We start from the raw sequence: 22,227 nt of genomic DNA, 5'->3' as shown, positions 1-22,227 counted from the left end.
TTCTAGTTTTGCCACATTTACATTCAAATAATTTTTTTTTTCAACGGCCACATTATATTTTCATTTGGATTTCCTTAGAGAAAAAAGAAAATTATCCAAGGGACAAAGTTTTGCATAGCAAGTGCAATTCAGGAAGTGGTAGAATGTCATTGTGCAACAGCCGACATTGTGCTGTCCCTGTCCCGTGCCACCACAGCACCATTAGCCAAAATCAGCCAAGCACACTTGATCCAAGTTGCAGAGTGTTGTGTCACACATACCTCTTCGAGAGGGCATTTTGGATGTGCACTATTCATGAGTGCTAAAGGAAAAAAAGAAGGGGTTACAGAAGACAAAGAGGAGGTGAAGGAGAACAAACTGAGGCTTCAGAGCGCCAGAAACCACGATCAAATGGGTTAGTCATGCAAGGATAGTGCATGTGCCAGTGTTGCAAGGAGCCAACTGTAATGTCTATTAACAAATAGTGCCTTAAAAATGAAAATAAAATTAGATTTTATTTCTAGCTGCATGTCAATTTTAACAGTGACTCTTCAGAAGTTTCCCTTGCAATAAATTAACCATGAAGACTATAAATGAACATGGAAATGTCCACTGTATGGCTCAACAAGGAACCACTGTACAAATGAGGAGAGGGAAATCAAATCTCTTTGAATGCTTTTTTAGCTTAAAATCATGGTTTATTTGGGTCTGCCCTTTTTACCTTCCAAAAGTAATGGTTTACACACTGACGAGTTGATACAGATGCAAAAAAGGCTGGGATCTCATAATTTATACTCTCACCTATCAAAGAGCTATGGGCAGGCAAGTTGAACCCAGTAAGAGGTACACCTCTTACCAAACTTTTGGGTATGACTGCACATCTGCTAAACGAGTTCTGTAAAAAGTGTTTGGCTAAGATAAGTAAATATAAATCCCCTGCACCTCATCTTCACTTTCTTCTTCAGACATCTTAACACAGCATTGATCTAATACACACATTGGAAGAAAAAAACTCAAACTGAATCAAATCAACCAAACTCAAGATCACTTTAGGAAAGAGGATGGAAGAAAGTGTTTGTTTGGTAAATGTATTCAATACAAAGGCTTGGGTTATAGCTGAATTACAATGATAAGGGTGTGAGAAATAAAACCTAATTAATAAGGAATGTAAAACTGAATTGATAAACCTGTCACCTAATTCCATTATTTCTTCACGACTAAGTAAATTCTACATGCTGTTTTCTCCTGTGAGATTCTAAACCTGCTTCTATTTATCAAAATTACTAAAACAAATAGGAAAAACCTAAAAGCAGTTTGAAATACCTTTTTCATTTCTTAACATAGGTCAAAAAAAATGCACTGAGGTATTTATGCAATCCATCAAACTCCAAATTTCAAGTGAAAACAACACATTTACAATATTTATATAAAATAACACTTTACTAGTAGATATAAATATGTCTCCTTAAAAGGACTAATATCCAAGCCATCACATATGTTTTCAGAATGTGCTCATTCTGCTTGGAAAAAAAAATCTCCCAGGCATTTATGGAATCAAGTTACTTCCATGTGTATAAACATTTAATATAAACATTTATTTTTTAATGACACTGACAAAGTTCTTTCCTCCTTCCATCAACATCTCCTCTCTTTTTGCTGTCACATTCTTTTTAAAACCCCACTTTTAGAACATGTTTTTTTCTGGAAGCTCTTTAGAGGATTTAAATCCACAGCAGAAGCAGAGGTGAAATCAACTGCATCTTCTGCTCTCACGTATTCCACAAATGCTAGACAAAAGAAAATATAAACTTTCCAAACAATCCTTGCCCCCAGACTTGCAGGGGGTTTATTCCTTTACCATTTCAAACAAAAGAATTTAAATTAAAAAGTGTATGAAAGAAGACACGAATTGGTAAAATATGGTACACACCTGAGTTAAAAACACAAGAGAAAAACCTGCAGCTATTTTTCTGGCCTTGTGGTCTTTCAGTCTTCTAAGTCTATACTTTATTCCCTTTGTGGATTGCCTTGAAAAAGCATGCTACTAATTTTCGCCTCATATTTCAAATTATGACAGCTTTAAGATTTGAAAAACCTTTCTTCCATCAGGGGACTCAGTGGAAATGTATTTCAGTGCTGGCTGGTACACTGGCAACTGAAAACAGTTGGATTCTCAGCTTCTACACTAAGAAATGCTCAGGGTGAGAATTACTGACTTTTCTAGAAGATTATGCTTAGGGGTATTTAAATAAAAGGTAAGCAAAGAAGTTACAGAAGGGGTGGGAGAGGAAAATCTCAGTGTATAAAATCCCCACTTCTTCACCTTATAACTTTTTTGGTCTTGGGTGGGGAAAAAAATCAAATCAACCCATAAAATTGTCACTATTTATTTCTGCTAGTGTCAATGTGGCACTTTATTAGTTAGTGTCAATGAGGCATCTAAATGTGTTTAACCTAGTATAATAGAATTTAAACAAGGATTAATGGTAATACTGTAAATAGAGGCCAGATCAGTGACTTACAGATTCATTTTCTGTACATTTCTTACAAGTATTACTTAGTGGGCTTTTATCCATTATTTTTAAAAGTGCAGAGGTAAAGGGTACTCTATTTGTGCTGTATACTTATGTTTCAAATATTTGTCCTCTACTGTTTCTCTGGGTCCTACTGTTCAAGTGCAGTTAATATGTCACTCATATTTGAAACACATTAAGATTATGGTGCAGGGGGGCATTTTAAGTAATGGGATCAAAATGCCTGTGTAAGTACAACAACCATTACACCACAAACCCATAAACTTTGATGCTACAGACAAGCTGGAGGCAACAGAAGTCTGATATGCAGATATGAGCCTTTGGAAAAGAGCTGAACTAGAATTTACAGTATTTCAGGCAACTTTTTTAGGCAATATAGAGGCAACTGAAGTTAATTCAAGGATTTGCTCAGAGATAACGTTCTGCTGTGAGCTTTGAGTGCTTCCACAATATGTACACTGCATAACAATATTTGCATGCTCTCTTTGCATAGCAAATCTCTATGAAATACTGAACAGTTTTGTCATTGCAGAGTGCTTTAAAAGCAAGTTTCATTTTGCATTAGATTGGAAACATAACCTCAAATAGCCCAAGTCTTTCTACAAGGATGATGTGTACCAATATTTAAAACCACACCTTCTTTGAATTCTTTGTAACACCAGGCTAGACATTTCTACCACCAATCCTATAAAATATGTAGACTATTAGACTGAGAAGTTATTTACTTCACTATATAGATGCCTAGGAATGAAGTTTATTCATTATATCTCAAGGAGAGTCTCCAGAGCAGGCAAACACTCCCTCCCCTTCCCTACAAAGTAATCCACTTGGAAGAGCTGACAGAAAAGTCCCATGCAAGAGGCCATGCTTGTAGTCCTTGCAGTATCAAAGTTGTTACATGGTTGCAGAGGTCCTTCTTCAGGGAACACTAAAAGGATCAGATAATCAAGCCAAAACCAGAAAAAAAAATATTTAATTTTGCCCAAGATCTGATTAGACTATTTCTGTAGATGTGGAGGTTCAAACTAATTAAAACTTTTCATGCATCTCTGAAGGAAGAGAGTTGAAGTTTTGCTCCAAAACTGTTTCTTGGCACAAGAGGGAGGTCTTGCTCCTTTTCTCCTAGTTCTGTTTCCAGGCACCTCAGGGAAATGTCAGGTTGTCTGATTTTAGAGCTGGGCTGATTTAATGCTTGAATGTAGCTAAAGAGATGGTGATGCCCAATTCACCTTCCAAACATGGATTTTTGTCTCCTCCTGAATGAACATTAGCACTCATATGACCCCACAGTGAGTTCAGAGTGTTAAATGAAAAAAATAAGCACTATCTGCACACTTTTTGACCTGTTTAGTCTCCTTTAACCTGCTCACCTTGGGTTCAGACCACCAGCAGCACAGGGGAAGGAATGTGCTACCCCCAAAAGCAGTCTCTACTTCCTGCCTCTGCTTCCTGGTTCCAGTGCTCTGTGCAGCATCAGGAAGGGAACTGATAAAAAAAATAACATAGGGGGGTAACAGGGATTCCTCTTCCCACCCCCAGTGTGGTCATATGCCCTTTTCACAGCTGATCTAACTGCTGGGCTCCAAGAGGCTGGCATTGCTGCTGAATAAAATCTTCATAACTACACCCTGTAGTTTCACTCAAATGGGACAATCACAATTTATGAAGGCACTTCACTCCTACCTACACCTTTACGTGGGCTGTATGTTTCTGCCTCTGCACCATTCCCTGCACTATGCCAGCCCAAATGTTTGTGCAGATGGGGAAGAGAATGAGGTCACGGAATTGATCTGGTTGGGAAAATATGGGAGCCAAAAGAATCTAGGAAGCCCCCAAACAAAACAAACAAAAATGAAAAACAAACAAAACCCACAGCCAAAAATGGCTGCAAAACTGCCAAATGGAAAGCCACAGCCTCAGAGTGCATACAAGCTGTCACACGTCCTTCATTCAGCCACATATTTGCTTAGGACAGAATGAGAATAGAACAAGCCTACAGGTTATTTCAACATTTTAGGGTAAGAGACTTGCTTCTGTAGCCCTGCTCCTTAACAACACCCTGTTCTGGATGAGTGGAGAAGCGAGTGAAAACACTGTTCCCCTTTGTCTCACTGCTGCAGCACTTGGCTTGCCTCTTTTTACTTTCTTTGGCATTCTTGTGCATGTTGCTGCGCTGGCGTCAATGGGAATAGTTTGGCTGATTTCAGTGGGAGCTGGGTTAAGTGGTGTGTCCTGGCCTGAGACCATCATGAAAAATCCTAGGGTAACTTTTTTGAAGAGCTGAGATTAAAAGACTACTCCTGAGCAGATCTCACGTTCACATGCTTGCTTTGTTCAAGTTACGTTGGGTTCTTTTCTGAATTCTATGGAACGATCAAACAACTGAAAATGACACCACCTTTCTGTGCAGAGTTGTAGTCAGGGTGACAAAGGAAAACAAATCCTCCTTCTCTTCAGCCACAAGACAGACTTCTCAATACAAAGTGATATACAGCATTGTCCACAGGTGGGTAAGTTGAAACTCTGTACATACTTACCACGTTTCTTGAAAATTTGAGAATAACAACCCACAGAAGCTTTGATTAAGAAATAAAGAAAGATTTCTAATTCCTTTAGGGAAATACACTTTTCTAGATAATACCATAGCTTTTCCAGATTAATGTCAAGGGGAGTTAGGAATTATTGTGTCTATTTTAATTTAGGTCAATTCACAGGATTGGTTACTGGTATACAAAGAACTATAGTTTCATATACAATGCCTTGCTATGTGCATGGATTTTTTTTTTCTAGCTTATTATCTGAATAATTCACATGGTACTTATACTTCATCATAGCTATTCACATATTAATATTAATAAGTAAATAGCACATGAGCCACAGCTTCCTGACTAGATTTTTACTTGATTATGCCTCAAGACAAAGTATCATTTGCTACTATATTTTCAAAAACACAGATATCAAATGCCTAATGATCTCCTAGATGGTGTCTCACTTAGGCAAGGTACTGGGGCTTAGGCAGTCTGAATCAATTTCTGACTCCACCACAAAAGGCCCTCTGTGATCTGGTGCTCTCTGTTTTCCAGTTTCCATCCATAGCAGCAACAGCACAGATAAAGTGTTGCATTTTAACTACAGCATCATGCAGACTTGCTCTGAGTAAAGCTTTCATGATGTCCTTTCACTACCTCCAATGTAATCCATACTAATGAGTCCCTGACTAATAGGTCCAGGAGAAACAGATCACTAGTACATACACTAATTTATTTTTCCCCACAGCAGAATCCTTAGGGTTGTTTCATTAATATGAAATTGGAGTCCTGGACAGACAGGAAGTAAAAATGAAAAGTGGAAGAAAGAAGCAGCATAAAATACTTTGAAAGATGTAGCTGAAGAAATTCTCTGCCTGGAAATATCATAAGCAGGGAAAAGGGAAACGGAGTTAAATGATGAAATCGAGGAAGAAGAGCTTGGACTCTCATTCAAGATTTATAAACAATTTTTTCTTTTCCAAAATAAGCCCATTACATGAGTATAATCCTGTCACCGGTACAGTCAATGACCAGTTGATGCAGATTTCTACTAAAATAAAACAATCTTCTGTTTTGTCAAGTGAACCAAAAATTGGCATATGTAACCCAAAGCTCTTCAGAGATGGATCACATCTGTGCACAGATGCATTAGTGGACAAATAAGAGAATGTTACTAACTGGAGATAAGGAACAGCCCATCAGCAAAGCAAAAAGATGGTCTAAAAACAAGAAGAGAGAGAAAAATTATAGACCCCCAGAGCCTGCTAGCTACTTTGTTTTCACATACAAAGTTAAACAGTTACTAAAAATGAAGATGTATCAATCTTACAATATTATAGTTTTCAAGAAATAGGAAAAGTAGACTTACATCTCTTGATTGCTGCTCTTATGGATGACAAAGGTCCTTGGCTTAATGGAGGAAAAAAAATCATTACAATGTGGTTAATGTCTCGAAGAGGAAACAACTAAGTAACATCATGCAGAAATTCCCCGTATATTTTAAAGGGTCTGCCAAGCTCAGTTTTCCCCTACGTTGTTATCGTACAAAAACTTATCCAAAACTCCCGAAGTAAACAACCATACCCAACCCCTTCTAACGAAAACCAGGTTACAGTTTAGCTTCAAGACTCTGCAAAGATAGAAAGCTTATTATTAAATCCATTATTTCTCTCAATTGTGCATTGAAGTTCACGTTCTGTTTCCTGTGGGTGTGTATATTCGCAGATTATAAGCATTTAATGACTCAACATTCTCAGAAATAAATAAAACTTACACAGCCAAGTAAAAACTTACAGCCTCTTTGCTAAATATTTTTAACAATTACTTAACAATTTGTCTTCTCTTTCAGTCGAGATAGCATTTTTCAGTAATAACTTGGTGGGTGGGGTTAGGCAGGAAGACAACATGACCAAAAATTTGTTGATGCACAAGGATAGAAAAATGTTTCCTTTTGCCAACTCATCTGTTTTCTTGGTAAGACTAAGGTTTCTGATGCTTCTCTTCAGAATGTCTGACTTAACAGACACAGCAGCCCTTACTGTTTTTGCAGGTAAAAATCAAATTTAATTTGGGATTACCACTTTCAGAAACATTGCTAACTTGAAGAATATGGTACCTCTACTTTGTGCAAAGCTACAGAGGAGATTAAAAAAACCAAACAAACACAACAAACAACCAGTTCAGAAAAAATGGTTTTTTCCTCTTTTTTCTTTTTTTTTTTTACCACAAGAGGTAAAGAATACTTATTGGTGAGAAACTTCTGGGAGTGCTGAATAGTCTTTTTAAAGGCTGAAAATAAATAGACTATATCTGATTCAAATTAATACAATATTCTAATTACAACAGAAAGGTGTACTATCAGCCTTTTCCAGAAACATTCTACCACCAGCCTTCATCAGCAGTAGAATGTTAGTACAGGGAGGGCATTAGCATTTTAGCTCTGCTCTCCCTCTGACTGCAACAGGCAGTGCAGCACACCAACAATGCTCCACATGCACATGATAGCTGCAATTACTCCAGTGGGATGAGGAACAGGGGGATTTGGAGGAGAGAAGAAAGAGACAGTCAAAAAGGACGTGGATGAAAAACGTCCTCCCTCTACAGTCATTCTGGAGACTAATTAAGACTAGAAATGCATGTTGCTCTGATTGAACTGTTTTCTGAAATAGTCTGGCTACTCTAGGATAAACAATGCCTGTTTGTCTGGTTTCAGAAACAGTTCAAATGTGGCTTGGCCCCAATCCACACTGCTAGCAAAGCTGCATTAGAAAACATTTCTATCAGTCATATTTCACTCTGCAATCTCAGCAGAAAAGGGTTCTAATTTTCCTTCAAAGTGTCTCATCATAATAGAGCCTTATCTTTAAGAAACACTTTCAGTTGTGTGTTCCTCACAGATGTACCCAAGACTCCCTTTTTAATTCTTTGTATCTCAAGTCTCTTGCTTTTGGATGTTCATTTTTGAAGCTTTATTCTTCTGCTTTCATTTTTGTTTATAACTACAATTTTTAAGGTTTTAATTTAATCATATTTAGTATCATACAGGAAGGACACCGAAGTCTGGTAACATGAATCTAAAATCTTCTGGAGCAGTAATAACTTTCTATACTCAGAATTCAAGATTTACCTAAGTTTTATAGGCAGAAATTAGAAAATCTATAAAGTGTGCATATTCAAGTATCAGTAAGAATGAAAAGGAACATGTTAAGTTTCTTTCTTCCGCTAGCAAAAGCCCTTTGACCCACTGCGATTTGCCTCGGAATCTGATAAGCACTTTCATACACAAGCAAGTATTTTTGGCTAGAAATCATAGGAGTCATCATGCAGACACAAGTTTGAGCTTTCCATGTGACATGAGGACCAAAAGGATATAGAAAACATTTTTAAAATCAAAATGCAAAGAACAAAGATGCAAAACCTCTCATGAAACCAACCTAGTGAAGTTGAAGCATGGATATATCAAGAGCAAGGCAGTTCAAGTATGCAACTACTTGTGTAATTTAGAACCCAAGATAATATGGTTCTGTTAGAAAATTTATGAGCTCACAGGCAAAACAAGCCATTAACAGACAGTTCTTCTTTTCCACTTTCCATTAACAGGTCACCCATCAACAACCTTTTGGCAAAGCACTACATTTCCTGTCCCAAGGAGAGTTTCATTCACATCTAGCTTACAATTATTTCAACCCTTAAAAACTTGGAAATGAGAGGGGATGCATTATTTTTTTTCGCATGAAGCCCTATAAAGGAACTGCAAGCTTCATAACTTTGTTACATATTAAACCCCCGTAACTTAAATAAGATGCTGTTCTTGAGGCAACTGGTGATTTTGCCCATACCTTATGCTGAGTTAATCCCTTCCTGCTCCACAAGCAACAATTTCTGGACTCTTACCCTGTCTTGCAAAGAGAGAAGTGATAAGGTTGCTAATACCCGCCTCTGTTCTGCAGTTAATGACATGTTTTCTCTCAAGCCATCCAAATAATTAACATAACCAAATCAAATTTAATTCTCCAATTTGATGAGGTAGGAGCTGCACCAATTACTATACTGCATGGTCCTTGCCTCTTTCCCACCTCCTCCTCCTGTCCATAAGGCATGGCAATGAACCAGAGCGGAGGGAAAATCCTCACAAACACACATGCTGAGGAAAAAATTAATACACATGGGACCAGGATCAGAGTCCTGGTCCCAGTGTGACTCCCCTAACAGACCTGAGGGGACAGTGTGCCAACAACTAGCCCCTGGGGGTGGGGGACAGCAGCTCCTTTGTCGCCCTGCAATGTACACAAGCAAAGTCCAAACTTATGTCGCTGGAAGAAAACAGTGCAGACAGCAGAAGTTTCAGAGCATTTAAGACTGATAAACATTAGCTCCAACAACACCACAGTCATATCTAATATGGAACAAGTAAAGATGCAAACCATTCATCTCCATCCCCCCCCTCCCCAGTTTAGCATGCAGGAGAGCAATTCCTCTCACATCTGCACATTTATCCTAGACCTTGCTCACTGTTAATTTAAAGCACAAACTTTGTTTCATTTCCAGCTATGGCAGAAGCTTTGTTGAGCTTCCCCTGCCAGCCCCTCAAAACCCACCTCTGTCTGGTCCTTCGTGCACCCAGACAACCCCAGTCAGTAGGTTCAGAGGGGATCTGTAAGCTGCTGTGCCTGCTATGCTGAAAGCAGTTGGGTACTTTAAGTCAGCAGTAATATGAAAAGGGCCCCATGGGTCACCATGTCTGAAAGATAAAGAACATGGAGTGGTGTGTTTGAAGCTGTTAAACACCTACTCCCTCTTCCTTGGCAGGCTTTACTCTGGGTTTCAAGGACGGGTTTTCTAAATATAAACACCTGAGGAAAATGCTTCAAAAGCCTATTTTAGGTCTGTGCATTAGGGAAATAAAATTGCCACAAACTAGACTGGTCAAAGAGCTGTAAACTCTTTTTTTAGCAGAGTAAGTGCAACTACTGTGCATAAACCAGGGTCTCTCCCTCATTAGGGGCTCTGCTTCAACACTTACTTGACTGAGCAGTGTGTCTCTTCAAACGCAACTCCAGTGCAGCTACAGTGTTTCTCAAAGGCCCGCTCCTGCGGGGTGACTCCTGACCCAACACAGTGACTGGGGGAGTATCACTCACCTCCACAGTCCCTGCAGAGCTGAGGAGGGGAGGTGCTGTTTAAGTGGAATAAAGCTCAAATCACACAGGCATCTTTGAGCAAGCAGGCAGGGATTTGTGTCTGCCCGGAGCAGGACAGCTACCTAAGCAAAGAGGCCAGGAAGTTCTGGACTACCTGTTTCCGGAGCAGCAGCATCTCCAGCTCAGCCAAGGGCACCCCACAGACACATTCCCACCAGCTGGCTGACGGTGAGGCAGCTCTGCTTCTGAGCACAAACAGGCAGAGGAGTGCTGGACTTTGCCTACCTCTGGAGAGCACAGGCAGGAGTGGCAGGTAACTGCTCCCTTCCTGCCTGTGAGCATAACCACAAACACCTAGGGAAGGTCTCCCCCAGCTATCTACAGTCTTCTGCTCCACAGGCTGTAGTACTGCTTGGGATACAAAAGACTTCCCAAGCTATCATCCTGTCTCAGCATCTCTCCTTCATCTACCTCCATCACTCTCCTAATGGCTTGCACAGGATTCTCTGCAGGAATTGGGCACTCCTCCATATTGCCTGCTCCCTTTATCAGAACCAGGACCTTTGGTTTATTTATCTAAACTGACATAACCATGAATATTCTACAGGAAAACTGATTGCATCGCTTTCAGACATCACTCTAGAAATACACAAAAGCCTGGAGGGAAAAAAAAGAGGTAACAAAAAAATAATGAAAAAGAATGTTCACTTGTTCTAAAATATTAATATTCTGAAGCATCTATTCCAAAGTCTCAAAATTTACCCTTTACGTCAAGTTACATGAACGTTTCATACAGTATCAGTCCTTAGGTTCACATACCCATGTAAAAGTTCAATGTATTTCTAATTATGATGGTTATTGACCCTGTCTTACACACACACACACGCAGAGTAGAAAGAACTAAAATGTTGCTATTTTTAATGTCTTGTGACTTCTTTGAATGTGAGCCAAGAATTTTAAAATAGCTAATGCTGAAATTACTGTGAAGCAAAACACTAGTTTAATAAAAGGCATCATATATTCCTCTCAGTTACTTTAGAAATCATGCCACCTTTATAACAGCCAGTATACTACAGTGGAACATTTTAAAAACTTATTAGAAGACATTCGAAATACAAAATGTTTAAAACGTCACCTAAATGATTTCACTGCAGACTGAGTCACAGAAAGACGTTAATAATTTTATAGCTAAATTGAGGGCGGTGCAAAAGATCAGATTTATCACCACTTGCAGACCAAAGTCAGATCTATTAGTTCAACCAAAAAGCTCCTAAAGCGAGAACAGAAGACTCACAACTATCCCAAATTCATGATGTGGGTGCAGTAGACAGAACTGTGTTAATCCTGTGGATTAAATAAATCTACACTGAAAATGTATCCACATGATCAGCCTCTTCAATGCCTCCACTGCAGAGGAGTCCCAGTCCCCCAGCTGATATGTGTAAATTCACTCACATGGCACATGGAGCCCAGGTGCAGTTTCCCCATTAGTGTAAGAGAAGTGGACGCTGCATAGCCAATAGTCCCACCTGCCCCAAGATCACCATTTCCAACAGCTTTCTTTTGTTGGTGCTGGTATGGTCACAAGTCTGCTGGATCAGCCATGTGATTTTGTTAACAACAAAGAATCCCATCCCAAATACCCTGATTAGTTTTCAGCCAGACAGGCCAACTGCTCCAGCTGGCTGCAGAGCCACACAAGCATCAGGGTGGCACTGGAGAAGCGATGGGAGCAGACAGACAGGCAGGCCAGCAGCAGTCCTTGGGGTAAGCAGCTCAGCCTCTACTCACAAAAACAAACCTTAAGTTTATGACTCTGCAGCTAATCTGACAGCAAATCACCAAATGCTGGTTATGTTTCATGTCAGCTGTTCTTCTCATCCTTCAGTATCGGTTTGTTATCAAAAAACTCTTTCATTTTTTTTCCTGTTAGTGTTGGTCATCCATATTGGCCCACTAGGAGATCAGACAGGTACTAGAAAAACACAGTTGGCAGCAGCCTGGCACCACAGTGGTCTTTCTGTAAAATCAAGGTGCACTTGCATGTTCTCTGCTAAATCATGGGGTATTGTCATGGCCCTGTGGGTACAAGAGGCTAATGAAGATCTAGTCACCTAAGAAATCACATGCTCAATAGTACGGATCTGGTAATCTATGAAATTAAGACCTACCCTCCTAATAATTTTACCTCTCTCTTGGGTCCAGCCCCAAAAGCAAGTAATCCTGAACCAGTAATTAAGTCCAGCGACAATTCAATCCTCATCAATATGCTGAGGATGTCTGCTTCTGCATCACTTAATGAATGCCGCAACTGCGACTTCCCGCTGTCTGGACAAGTGAGGATGTAGTTAAGAAGCAGCTAAAATCCAGCTGCTCTGCTAATTAAAACAGCTCACGTTGATCAGCATAGGGAAATCCTTCCAGGAATTGCTCTCTAGCTGTTTCTTCAACCACTTATTACATATTCATGTGCCTGTCACTGTCATACTTAAGGATTGTATTTCAGCAACTGAACCTTCAATTTTAAGGCAGAACACAGGCAGGAAGTCAAAGCAAATCATGGCAGCAGATGATAACATTTCACACTTTGATTCCCACAGCAACCTAGAAGTCATGAGGTTACAACAGCTTCCACACTTAATAACACAGCTTAGATCATAAAGCTGAAACATCTCCCAAATTTTTTGTCAATCTGAGTCACTCAGCTCGTGTGCAGCCTGAACTAACTCTCTCCTGATCCAGAGCTACAGATACACCAGCTAGATTTCCATGAGCATTTTCTTTCAGTCAACAACCTGAGCTGAACTGCTCCTTGCCCCACAATGGCTGTACAAACACGTGCATTCCAGAAAGGCAAATCCTTAGACCATGATTCAGGTCATGCTCAGTCTTTATTGTATATTGATTGATTCTAGCTCCCAATAAAATGTACATGACAAGAAGACTTTGGCCTTCCTGGAACAGCTAAAAAGATTCCCTGCTATGCCATCTATCAACATATTTTTACTCACTGCTGTGATAAGCCTGCTTGTATGTTTTGACTGAAATCAGTAAATAGTATTTATGCTTTAATAACAATTTAACCTTGGTAGTAAATAATTATAGCAGTAGAAAGCACTTATAATTGTAATAATAGCATAATAGCAATGTAGCACTGCAAATGTAAATATTACTGAATTGTCATAGTGATAAGCGACAGGATATTTGGGCCCAGAGAGCAATATACTCAGACACAAAAGTAAGGGTTAAAAAATGGAAGGGAAGAACTGGCTCTTTTAGATACAATAATTTAGCTGTAAACTGAAGCTTCTTCTGATGGAAATTCTTTACCACTAAAAGTCTTATGTAGTTTCTGCATTTGCACATGGGGAAAGATGACAGTGCCCTACTTCTACAGTTAAAGAGTACAAATCAGAGCTTATTTCTGAAAAATGGTGCTTTGATTCAATTATTTGCAGTTACATTTCAGTCAGTAAATCAAAGCCCTCTCTAGCCACTGACAGGACATTTTGCTTGCTTCATACCCTTCTGTACATCAAATACAACCTGGTGGCTGAATGAGCTCCAGAACCTTTGTAATTGGCATCGCAGATGAATAAAACCCGGTTTAATCATGAAGGATGGAGCAGGACAAAGGAATAAAGAAAACATGTAGATCTGGATCTACAGGATTCAAGATATCTTTACAGGACTTTAACTATTATGAAGTAGGGATATTAGATTTTCTTCAAATAGTTTCTATATTTCATAGAACATATAAGTATAGCATTAAGATTAAAGTTTTGTAAAGGGGAAAAGTGGTATGTTAATGTCTTCATCTGACTAGAAACATTAATAATGATTACTAACAAAACAGATAACATTTGCTTTGCAGCAGTGAGTATCTTAAAACCCTACTGAATCAGTTATCTGCTGATAAGCAAAGAGAAAACAATAGGGGATGGGTGGGGAAAAATCACCCAAAGAAATTAAAAGATGGGTGTATTTGGGCTGGCCTTATGAAAACACAGAGGCTGAGAAGCTTTTGAATAGAATAAAGCAGAGCATGGCTCCAGAGAAGAACAAGGAGAAACTAAAGGGTGTTGACTGCAAGGGCGAGAACTCAGCAGGACCCAGAGGACGCAGATGCTGGGGGTGAGGAATCCAGCAGAGAAAGCTCAGGTGCTTGCAAGTATATAGACTTCAAAGACATCAGAGCAGTAATCAGACTGAAGGAACAAGGCATAGGTGTTTCTTATTTTGCCTAGATCTGTTTGTTTCCTGTGTAAAAATAATCTGTAAAATACAGGCCTGTTTGCTTCAATTATTGTGCATCCTTTAAGGAGGAAACTATAGTATAAGGAAGGAGTTCCTGGGGAACCTTAAGGCATCTAAGGCCTGAGACAGGAGTCTCACTTCCCAGGAACAGTACCAAATAGTTTCTACACTCAGCAGCTGAAACAGTATCTGGATCCTGTCTAGTCAGAGATTAACAGCACATGATTCAAGCACTGTAATACAAAAGCCAGCCATTTGAGAAGTACCTAAAATGAAAAGTTCAACCTAACCCCTAGAACGGGGATTATGAGAAGTGTTCAGTGCTCGTGTGATCTCAGTGCCAAAAAAGCAGTTGAGCACCTTTGAGAATTTCAAAGTTCGACAACTGCAAATGCTGAGCTCTTTGACAAGTCCATTCCATAGGCTTTCTGTGCTCCTTCAGTCTAATTCAACTTCTTCATAGGTCAACCAAGTCAAATAAGCAGCAGGAAATGTGCTGGAGGTTAAGCTTTAGTTGAGTGAGGAAATAAAAGAAATTCTCTCATTGTTTTAATTATAGATGCGTGTTGAGAGCAAGGGCATTTCTTGTGAAGGGACAGTCTACAAGACAGAAATAATAATACATATGCATCAAACATAGTGAAGTCTTAATTCAGTGCTTAAAATGAGAAACAAAAAATCAAAAACCCCTCCACAGCGTAAATGTGAACCAACAGCCAAAAGATGTGCTTAAGAATACTCCAAGGTCATCTGTATAAAGAAACATATTGGCTTCAAACTGGCCATTTATACTTATAAATAAATCATGTAACAAGCAGCAGAAATGCTAATTTTCAACCCTCCCACATTAAAGCCTCACAAAAATAAAACTATCTTCATGTGTGATTGCATCTTGTTCCAATGTACAGCTGACTCACCCAGTTACACCCTATAGTCCATGACACCCATGAACTTATAACAGTGGCCCTTACAGAATGCACAGTGCACAGAAATTGTGAAATAAAATCTCATAACCACACCCTTCACTGGACCTGTCTTTCCAGAAAGTGGCCTGCATGCAGCTCACTCAGAGAAAAGGCATGTTTGCCTATATACTCTTCCCCTGCCCTTCCTGAAATGCTTCGTTTTCTTCTATACCACAGATATGGACAGAGCTTTTGGATACAAAATACAGAAAATGATTCACCAGAAACTTGCACTACACAACAACAAACCATACATTCATATATCTGTAGGTCTGCAATGTTAACCTCTGAGTTTAAATTTGACCCTAAACTTCAGTCCCTTTTAGACATTCTCAATGATCCAGCATCGCTGAGATTAAGCTCAACCATTCCTGAAGATATGCATCAAAGATTATATTTCAAGTCTTTTAATTCTGATTGTACAAGGATCCTGGTAAGGTATAGTCTATAGGTGAAGTTAATACCTTTGCTAGCCCAAGCTGGGGAAAAGCAACCAACTTTACACATACTCTAATTCTTTTGCAAGGGTGAAATAGAAGCATCAACCAAGAGAGACAAAGAGCTCTGTCGATTTTTAGGAGTGATTTTAAAACCACACCTACAAAACCTGCATCTATCCCACAGTGCAAAACCCTGACAGGTGGGAAGAGCACTGAATTTGCTGTAAGAACACTCAGCATACCTACCTCAACAACCGAGAGAAGGTCTTTAACCTCTTGGGACACTTCTCCAGTGAAACAGATGTCATCTTTGAGGAACTCACCAAGCAAACGTACTACAAGACAAAAGGAACTTCCTCCACCCTCAGTCATATATCCTGGCTGTCTTACAACATCATAGACCTCAAATTATATGGCAAATCAGTAAATACTGCAGCCTCTAATGGATGATTATAGCTTGGAAGAAATAATCACTATCATCACCTTTTGCCACTCAACTACATTTAGCTTCAGAAACAAAACACCTTGTAGAACAGATTGAACCAGACCTTGCTGGAGCAACAGCCATAAGAAATATCTTGCTGAAACATTACACAGCCACAGAAATCAATGCCCCTCCCTCACTTGTATCCCTCAAACACATGGTTCTATCACATGCTCCTCCATGCACTTCAATCAATACACCATATGTCATCAGGTAAATTAGGCAGAGGAAATTAAAGAGCCACAAAGTATCAGCCTGCAGAGGTGACTGAAAAAAAACAAAAAAAACCAGGGATCAGTGGGGTTACCCTTCTCTCATAACAATCACTTAATCTCTGACCTCTAACCCTTTATCCCTAATATTTACAAAGACAGGCATAGAAAATAAATTTTACTTCTTTTTTTTTCAATTTCCAGTGCAGCTTAAAGGCTCTGGATTCAGATAACATAAGTAGATAATGTCTCTAACCTCCACTATAAGGGATGCCCTTAATTCCAAAGGTAGTAAATCATTCCTGTCCTTTTTCTCATGTCAGTCAACAACCTTGTCTCCTTCTCCCCTTGCTAACATGCCTCTGCGCCTCCAAAAGTAATAGTGACCTTTTCCTTAACTGACTCATGGATTAATATGATCTATTTAAAACGTGGAAAATAGCATTTTAACTTTCTCAAGAAGCAGTAAAGCTATAGGGAACAACAGCTCAGTCTCTTACACCACAGAATATAGAAAGCTTTACATAAAACTAGCAGACACCAAGCTCAAAAGAGCCAAAGAGACTTTTCAACATGCAACATGAGGTTAAGCTGTGGCACTGCTTGCCATGACACACTAGAGGTGCTAAAAGTATATATGAATTCCAAAAAACCTAAAGAAAACCCATTGTTGCCTAATAAATACAAAACATCACCTCTCTCAGAGGCCACAAGCCACACAAATCTGGGTGCTGACAGAATGCATGGATACTTTCCAGTGAGTGCTCGTTTCTTCCTTATCTTCCTCATTAGGCTTCTACTTCATACAAAAGCAAAGACAGAATAAGAATACTGGTCTGCTCCATAAAGGCCATTTTATACCCTCAGGTGTCTTTCAGGACAACTTGTCAGACAGGCCCAGCAGGCAGACAGGATGCATGATATCGAGGACTCCCTGCCCTCTCTCCACCTGGCTGAACACTGCAACTTAAGGGATAGGGGGCAATGCCAACAAGTTCCTGTCCAGCATAGCAGGCACATCTCCTCTGTGACTGCTCCCCCTTCCCAGATGTCCTCACACAACAGGTATGAGGTTCTGCAAGTGGAACCAAACAGTAAAAAAGACAATGGTTCATCCAGCATGGAGGTGTTGTCGAAATGAAGTCAGTCTATGCCCTGTGACAGAACTGCTTCCATAAAGAGAAAAAGATGGGTCACTGTCATAGGAGACTCCCTTCTGAAGGGAACAGAAGGCTCCTTATGCAGACTGGACCCACTTCTTAGGGAAGTCTATTGCCTCCCTGGGGCCTGGGTTAAAGATGTGAAGAGAAAGCTTCACGCCCTAAATACCACCCTCGGATTATTATCCATTATTGATTTTTCAAATAGGTAGGGATGAAGTTGCAACTGTGGGCAATAAAGAGAGACTTCAGGGCCTTCAGATGACTGGTTAAGGGATCAGAAGACCAAGTAGTCCTCTCCTCTATCCTTCCTGTTGCAAGAAATGATGAGGGAAGAAACGGGAAGAGCCAGTAAATCAATACCTGGCTCTGAACCTGGTGTCACCAGCAGAATTTTGTGGATTTTGATTATGGGTTGGTCTACACCATACCCAGCCTGCTGGTGACAGATGAGGTACACCTGTCTCAAAGGGGGAAAAGGATCTTCACACAGGAGGTGTTAGCAGGGCTCACTGAGAGAGCTTTAACCTAGACTTAAAGGAGGAAACTGATAAAACCAGCTCACTAGAGATAAGCTCATCAGTGTTTGAGGGACAGTGTGCTAACAAGGTCCTTCAGTCTGGCTTGTCAGTGGAGGTAGGAGATGGAGATCCATGCAGTAGCAAAGATGAAAGGGTTATCGATGTGTCAGAAAGCATAGAAGTGTCTGAGAAACTCAGGGCTTCTCCTCCTCAAAAGGTGATGGGATTGATAGTCCAACAGAAGTGGATCTACACCAATGCCCACATCATGGGCAACAAACAGGAAGAACTGGAAGCCACCATCCAGCAGTAAACCTATGACATAGAAGCCATCACAGAAACATGGTGAGATGACTCGCACAACTGGAGTGCTGCAATGGATGGCTATAAACACTTCAGAAGGGATAGGCAAGGAAGGAGAGGCAGTGGTGTATATTAGGGAGTGTTTTGATTGTCGAGAGCTAATGATGGTGATTATACAGTTGAGTGAATCAGGGGGAAGGCCAACAAGGCAAATATCATGGTGGGAGTCTGTTACAGAACACCCAACCAGAGTGAAGAGGCAGATTAAATATTCTATAAGCAGCTAGGAGAAGTCTCATGATCACAAGCCCTTGTTCTCAGGGGGGACTTCAACTTACCAGATGTCTGCTGGAAATATAATACAGCAGAGAGGAAACAGTGCAGGAGGTTCCTGGAGCATGTTGTAGATAACTTCCTGACACAGCTGGTGAGTGAGCCAACTAGGGAAGGTCCCACTGGACCTCTCTGTGAACAGAGAAGGACTGGTGGGTGATGTGATGGTTGGAGGCTGTCTCGAGCTCAGTGATCATGAAATGATCAGTTTTAAATTCTCAGGAAAGTAAGGAGGGGGGTGAGCAGCACTGCCAGCTTGGACTTCCAGAGAGCAGCCTTTGACCTGAGACTGGTTTAGAGAGTCCCTTGGGAGACAGTCCTGAAGAGTAAGGAAGGTGATCAGGAGTAGTCAGCATGGATTCAATAAACATAAATCATGCTTGACCAACCTGATTGCCTTCTACAATGAAACAACCATCTGGATGGATGGAGGGAGAGCAGTGGATTTTGCCTACCTCGACTTCAGCAAGGCTTTCAACACTGTCTCCTCACAGGCAAACTCAGGAAGTATGGACTGGATGAGTAGATAGTAAGGTGGATTGAGAACTGGTTGAATGGCAAATCCCAGAAGGTCACAATCAACGGCACAGGGCCTAGTTGGAAGCCTGTCACTAGTGATGTCCCCCAAGGTTCAATACTGGGCCCAGTATTGCTTAACTTACCCATCGATGACTTTGATGAAGGGGTAGAGGCCTCCTCAGCAAGTTTGCTGATGAAACAAGGCTGGGAGAAGTGGCTGATATCCCAGAGTGCTGTGCAGCCCTTCAGAAGGGCCTCAACAGGCTGGAGGGATGGGCAAAAAAGAACTGTCTGAAATTCAACAAAGGCAAATGCAGGGTCCTGCACTTGGGGAGGAATAACCCCAGGCACCAGTACAGGCTGGGGGCTGACTTGCTGGAAAGCAGCTCTGCAGAGAAGGACCTGGGAATCCTGGTAGACAACAAGCTGTCCATGAGCCAGCAGTGCGACCCTGTGGCCAAGAAGGCCAACGGTATCCTGGCCTGTATCAGAGATAGTGTGGTCAGCAGGACCAGAGCAGTGACTGTCCACCTGTACAGCTGAGGCTGCACCTCGAGTCCTGTGTCCAGTTTTGGGCCCCTCATTACAAGACAGATATTGACATGCTGGAGCATGTCCAGAGAAGGGCATCGGAGCTGGCGAAGAGTCTGTGGCACAAGTTATGAGGAGTGGCTGAGGGAGCTGGGGTTGTTTAGCCTGGAGAAAAGCAGGTTCAGGGAGATCTTACTGCTCTCTACAACCACCTGAAAGGAGGTTGTAGCAAGGTGGGGATCTGTCTCTCCAAAGTAACAAGCACTAAGACAAGAAGAAATGCTTCAAGTTACACCAGAGAACTGTGTTGCCATTTCAAATCTGTCCTTGATGGAAAAAAACCAAATGCTGTTATTAACAGAAAGCTTTGCTAGTCATCATAATAAAGTTCATTTAACAGAACACATTTCCTTGTCAACAGCCTTAGAAGGAAGAAGATAGACTGAGCAAATAACCTTCTGTCCTATACACCAGTAAGGTGTGGTGAGAAAGCCTCTCTTGCAGTTGCCATTAATGTACTTGTTCCATGATATTGTTCTCTTTCTTTGTAGTTGTCCAACCTTCACCTGTCAGGAGCTTTACATGCTTCTAGCTATTCATGGACCTAGTATTTTAGAAGGGGCGGTGCAAACAAGGTAATAAAACAACATAACCATCTTAAAAACAGTTGTCCAAAGAAACCGTGCTCTTGGGAGAGGAAGAAAACTTCCTGAACTGGTTCAATCACAAAACGAGGTCAGGATTGTTTGAACTAATACTGTATTCATAAAGTCATGGAATCTTCAAGGTTGGAAGAGACTTTTAAGATCATCAAGTCCAACTGTCAACCCAGCATTATCACTGTACCCCCTAAACCACTAAACCATTATCACCCAGTGCCAGGTCCAGACACCTCTTAAACACCTTCAGAGATGGTGACTCCACCACCTCCCTGGGCAACCTATTCCAATGCCTGACTATCTTAACAGTGAAATTTTTTTTCTAATAACTAATCTGAATCTCCCTGTCTCAGCTTTAGGCCATTTCCACATCTCCTCTTACTGCAGGCACAGTAGAAGAGAATGGCCCCCACCTCACTCCTTTCAGCTTCTAATACTAGATAGATGATAGATACTAGATACTAATGTGTAAGGGAATGGGGAAGCAGAAGTCCAGATGACACGAAATATAAAAATTATTATAGCTAACCCAAAGCTGTTTCTTTCCACTAAGCATTTATCCCAAGAAAAAATATTGCCTAATATAATACGTGACATCACTGATGTACTTCTTTCGCTTGAACTAGATATTATGCTTTAGATCAAAAGAGAGATTTAACAAAGTAATCATTGTTTGTGGTTGGAACACCATGATTAGATCTGGACCTTCTCTTTAATTAGAAGTCAAACTTTGCCTCAAGCCTCAGGAGATGGCAAAGTCCACTATACCCAGAACACATCACAAACCTCTTGTAACAATGCTCCCAAGATTAAGATGCAGCCATGCATACTTATAAAGACCATACTTATATGAATACTTTCCACATTTAGGGGTGTGTCACCTAATTTCAGTCCTCTGTAGCAAGGGACCCTCCTGTGACCTGAAGGGCCCTGTTGGTGACCTGCCTTGGTTGTAGCCTCCAAGGCAACATCAACATGACTTTTCGTACCACTGAACCTTAGTTCTCTTCTTGAAGCTGAAATAGCTGGAACAGACGCAAAAGCAGCTCATTGTTGTCTACACTAAGGGCTAGTACTAGCTCAGTTGAGCCTGTGATTTGCCACAGATGGCCAAAACCAGGACAAATACTGTATGTAAACAGGGCCTAAATTCAAATGGTGATATCTGTACTAAGCAAAATACCGCTTCTGAAAAGAGAAATTTTGTAGCAAAATCAGAAATGCAAAATCACAAAAATGTCTTACAAATGACAGGATCAGAGTCTGAAATAAGCTGTGAAAACGGCACAGCAAGCATTATACTGAAATACAGTAAGGAGAAAGAAACTATCAATGTGACAGGCCTCACTAGGAATACTTTTCCCCCATGATGTAGTAGTAAGAATGCAACTGTAACATGCTTTAAGAGTACTTGGTCAATCATTTCAATGTTCGACCTGCTAAATCAGATGCTACTTAAGGTAACTGATTCCCTATACTAGAATAAAGAACAAAGACACTAAAGAATAATTTACAACGAAATTACAAAGTAGGTGAGCAGTACAGAAAAATAGAACAAAAAAAAGGAAGAAGTAACAATCTCTTCTCTCTTGGCACATTAGAGTAAGAGGCCATGGAAACCAACACAATATAATTGCAAACTGAGCTCTCCCACTCAGATT

General features: G+C 40.5%; 1 protein-coding gene across 9 annotated transcripts in view; it reads right to left on the bottom strand.

Annotated features, from left to right (window-relative positions):
* Positions 1-22,227, bottom strand: part of SH3D19 (SH3 domain containing 19) — an 87,095-nt gene that overhangs the window by 35,456 nt on the left and 29,412 nt on the right. For 2 of the 9 annotated variants that reach the window (XM_051790577.1, XM_051790578.1), the window contains exons 1-2: positions 10,337-10,548; positions 6,411-6,451 (exon numbers count right to left, since the gene is read on the bottom strand). In XM_051790577.1, the coding sequence (XP_051646537.1) occupies positions 6,411-6,451; positions 10,337-10,524 (229 nt within the window). In that variant the 5' untranslated portion in view covers positions 10,525-10,548. The other 7 variants (XM_051790579.1, XM_051790580.1, XM_051790584.1 and 4 more) reach the window with 6 other exon arrangements.

The sequence above is a fragment of the Manacus candei genome, unplaced genomic scaffold (genome assembly GCF_025592945.1).
Source record: "Manacus candei isolate 608988 ecotype Guabito, Panama unplaced genomic scaffold, ASM2559294v1 h1tg000028l, whole genome shotgun sequence".
NCBI lineage: Eukaryota > Metazoa > Chordata > Aves > Passeriformes > Pipridae > Manacus > Manacus candei.
The sequence above is the reverse complement of the archived record's forward strand: the minus strand, read 5'-3'. Positions and strand labels throughout refer to the sequence as shown.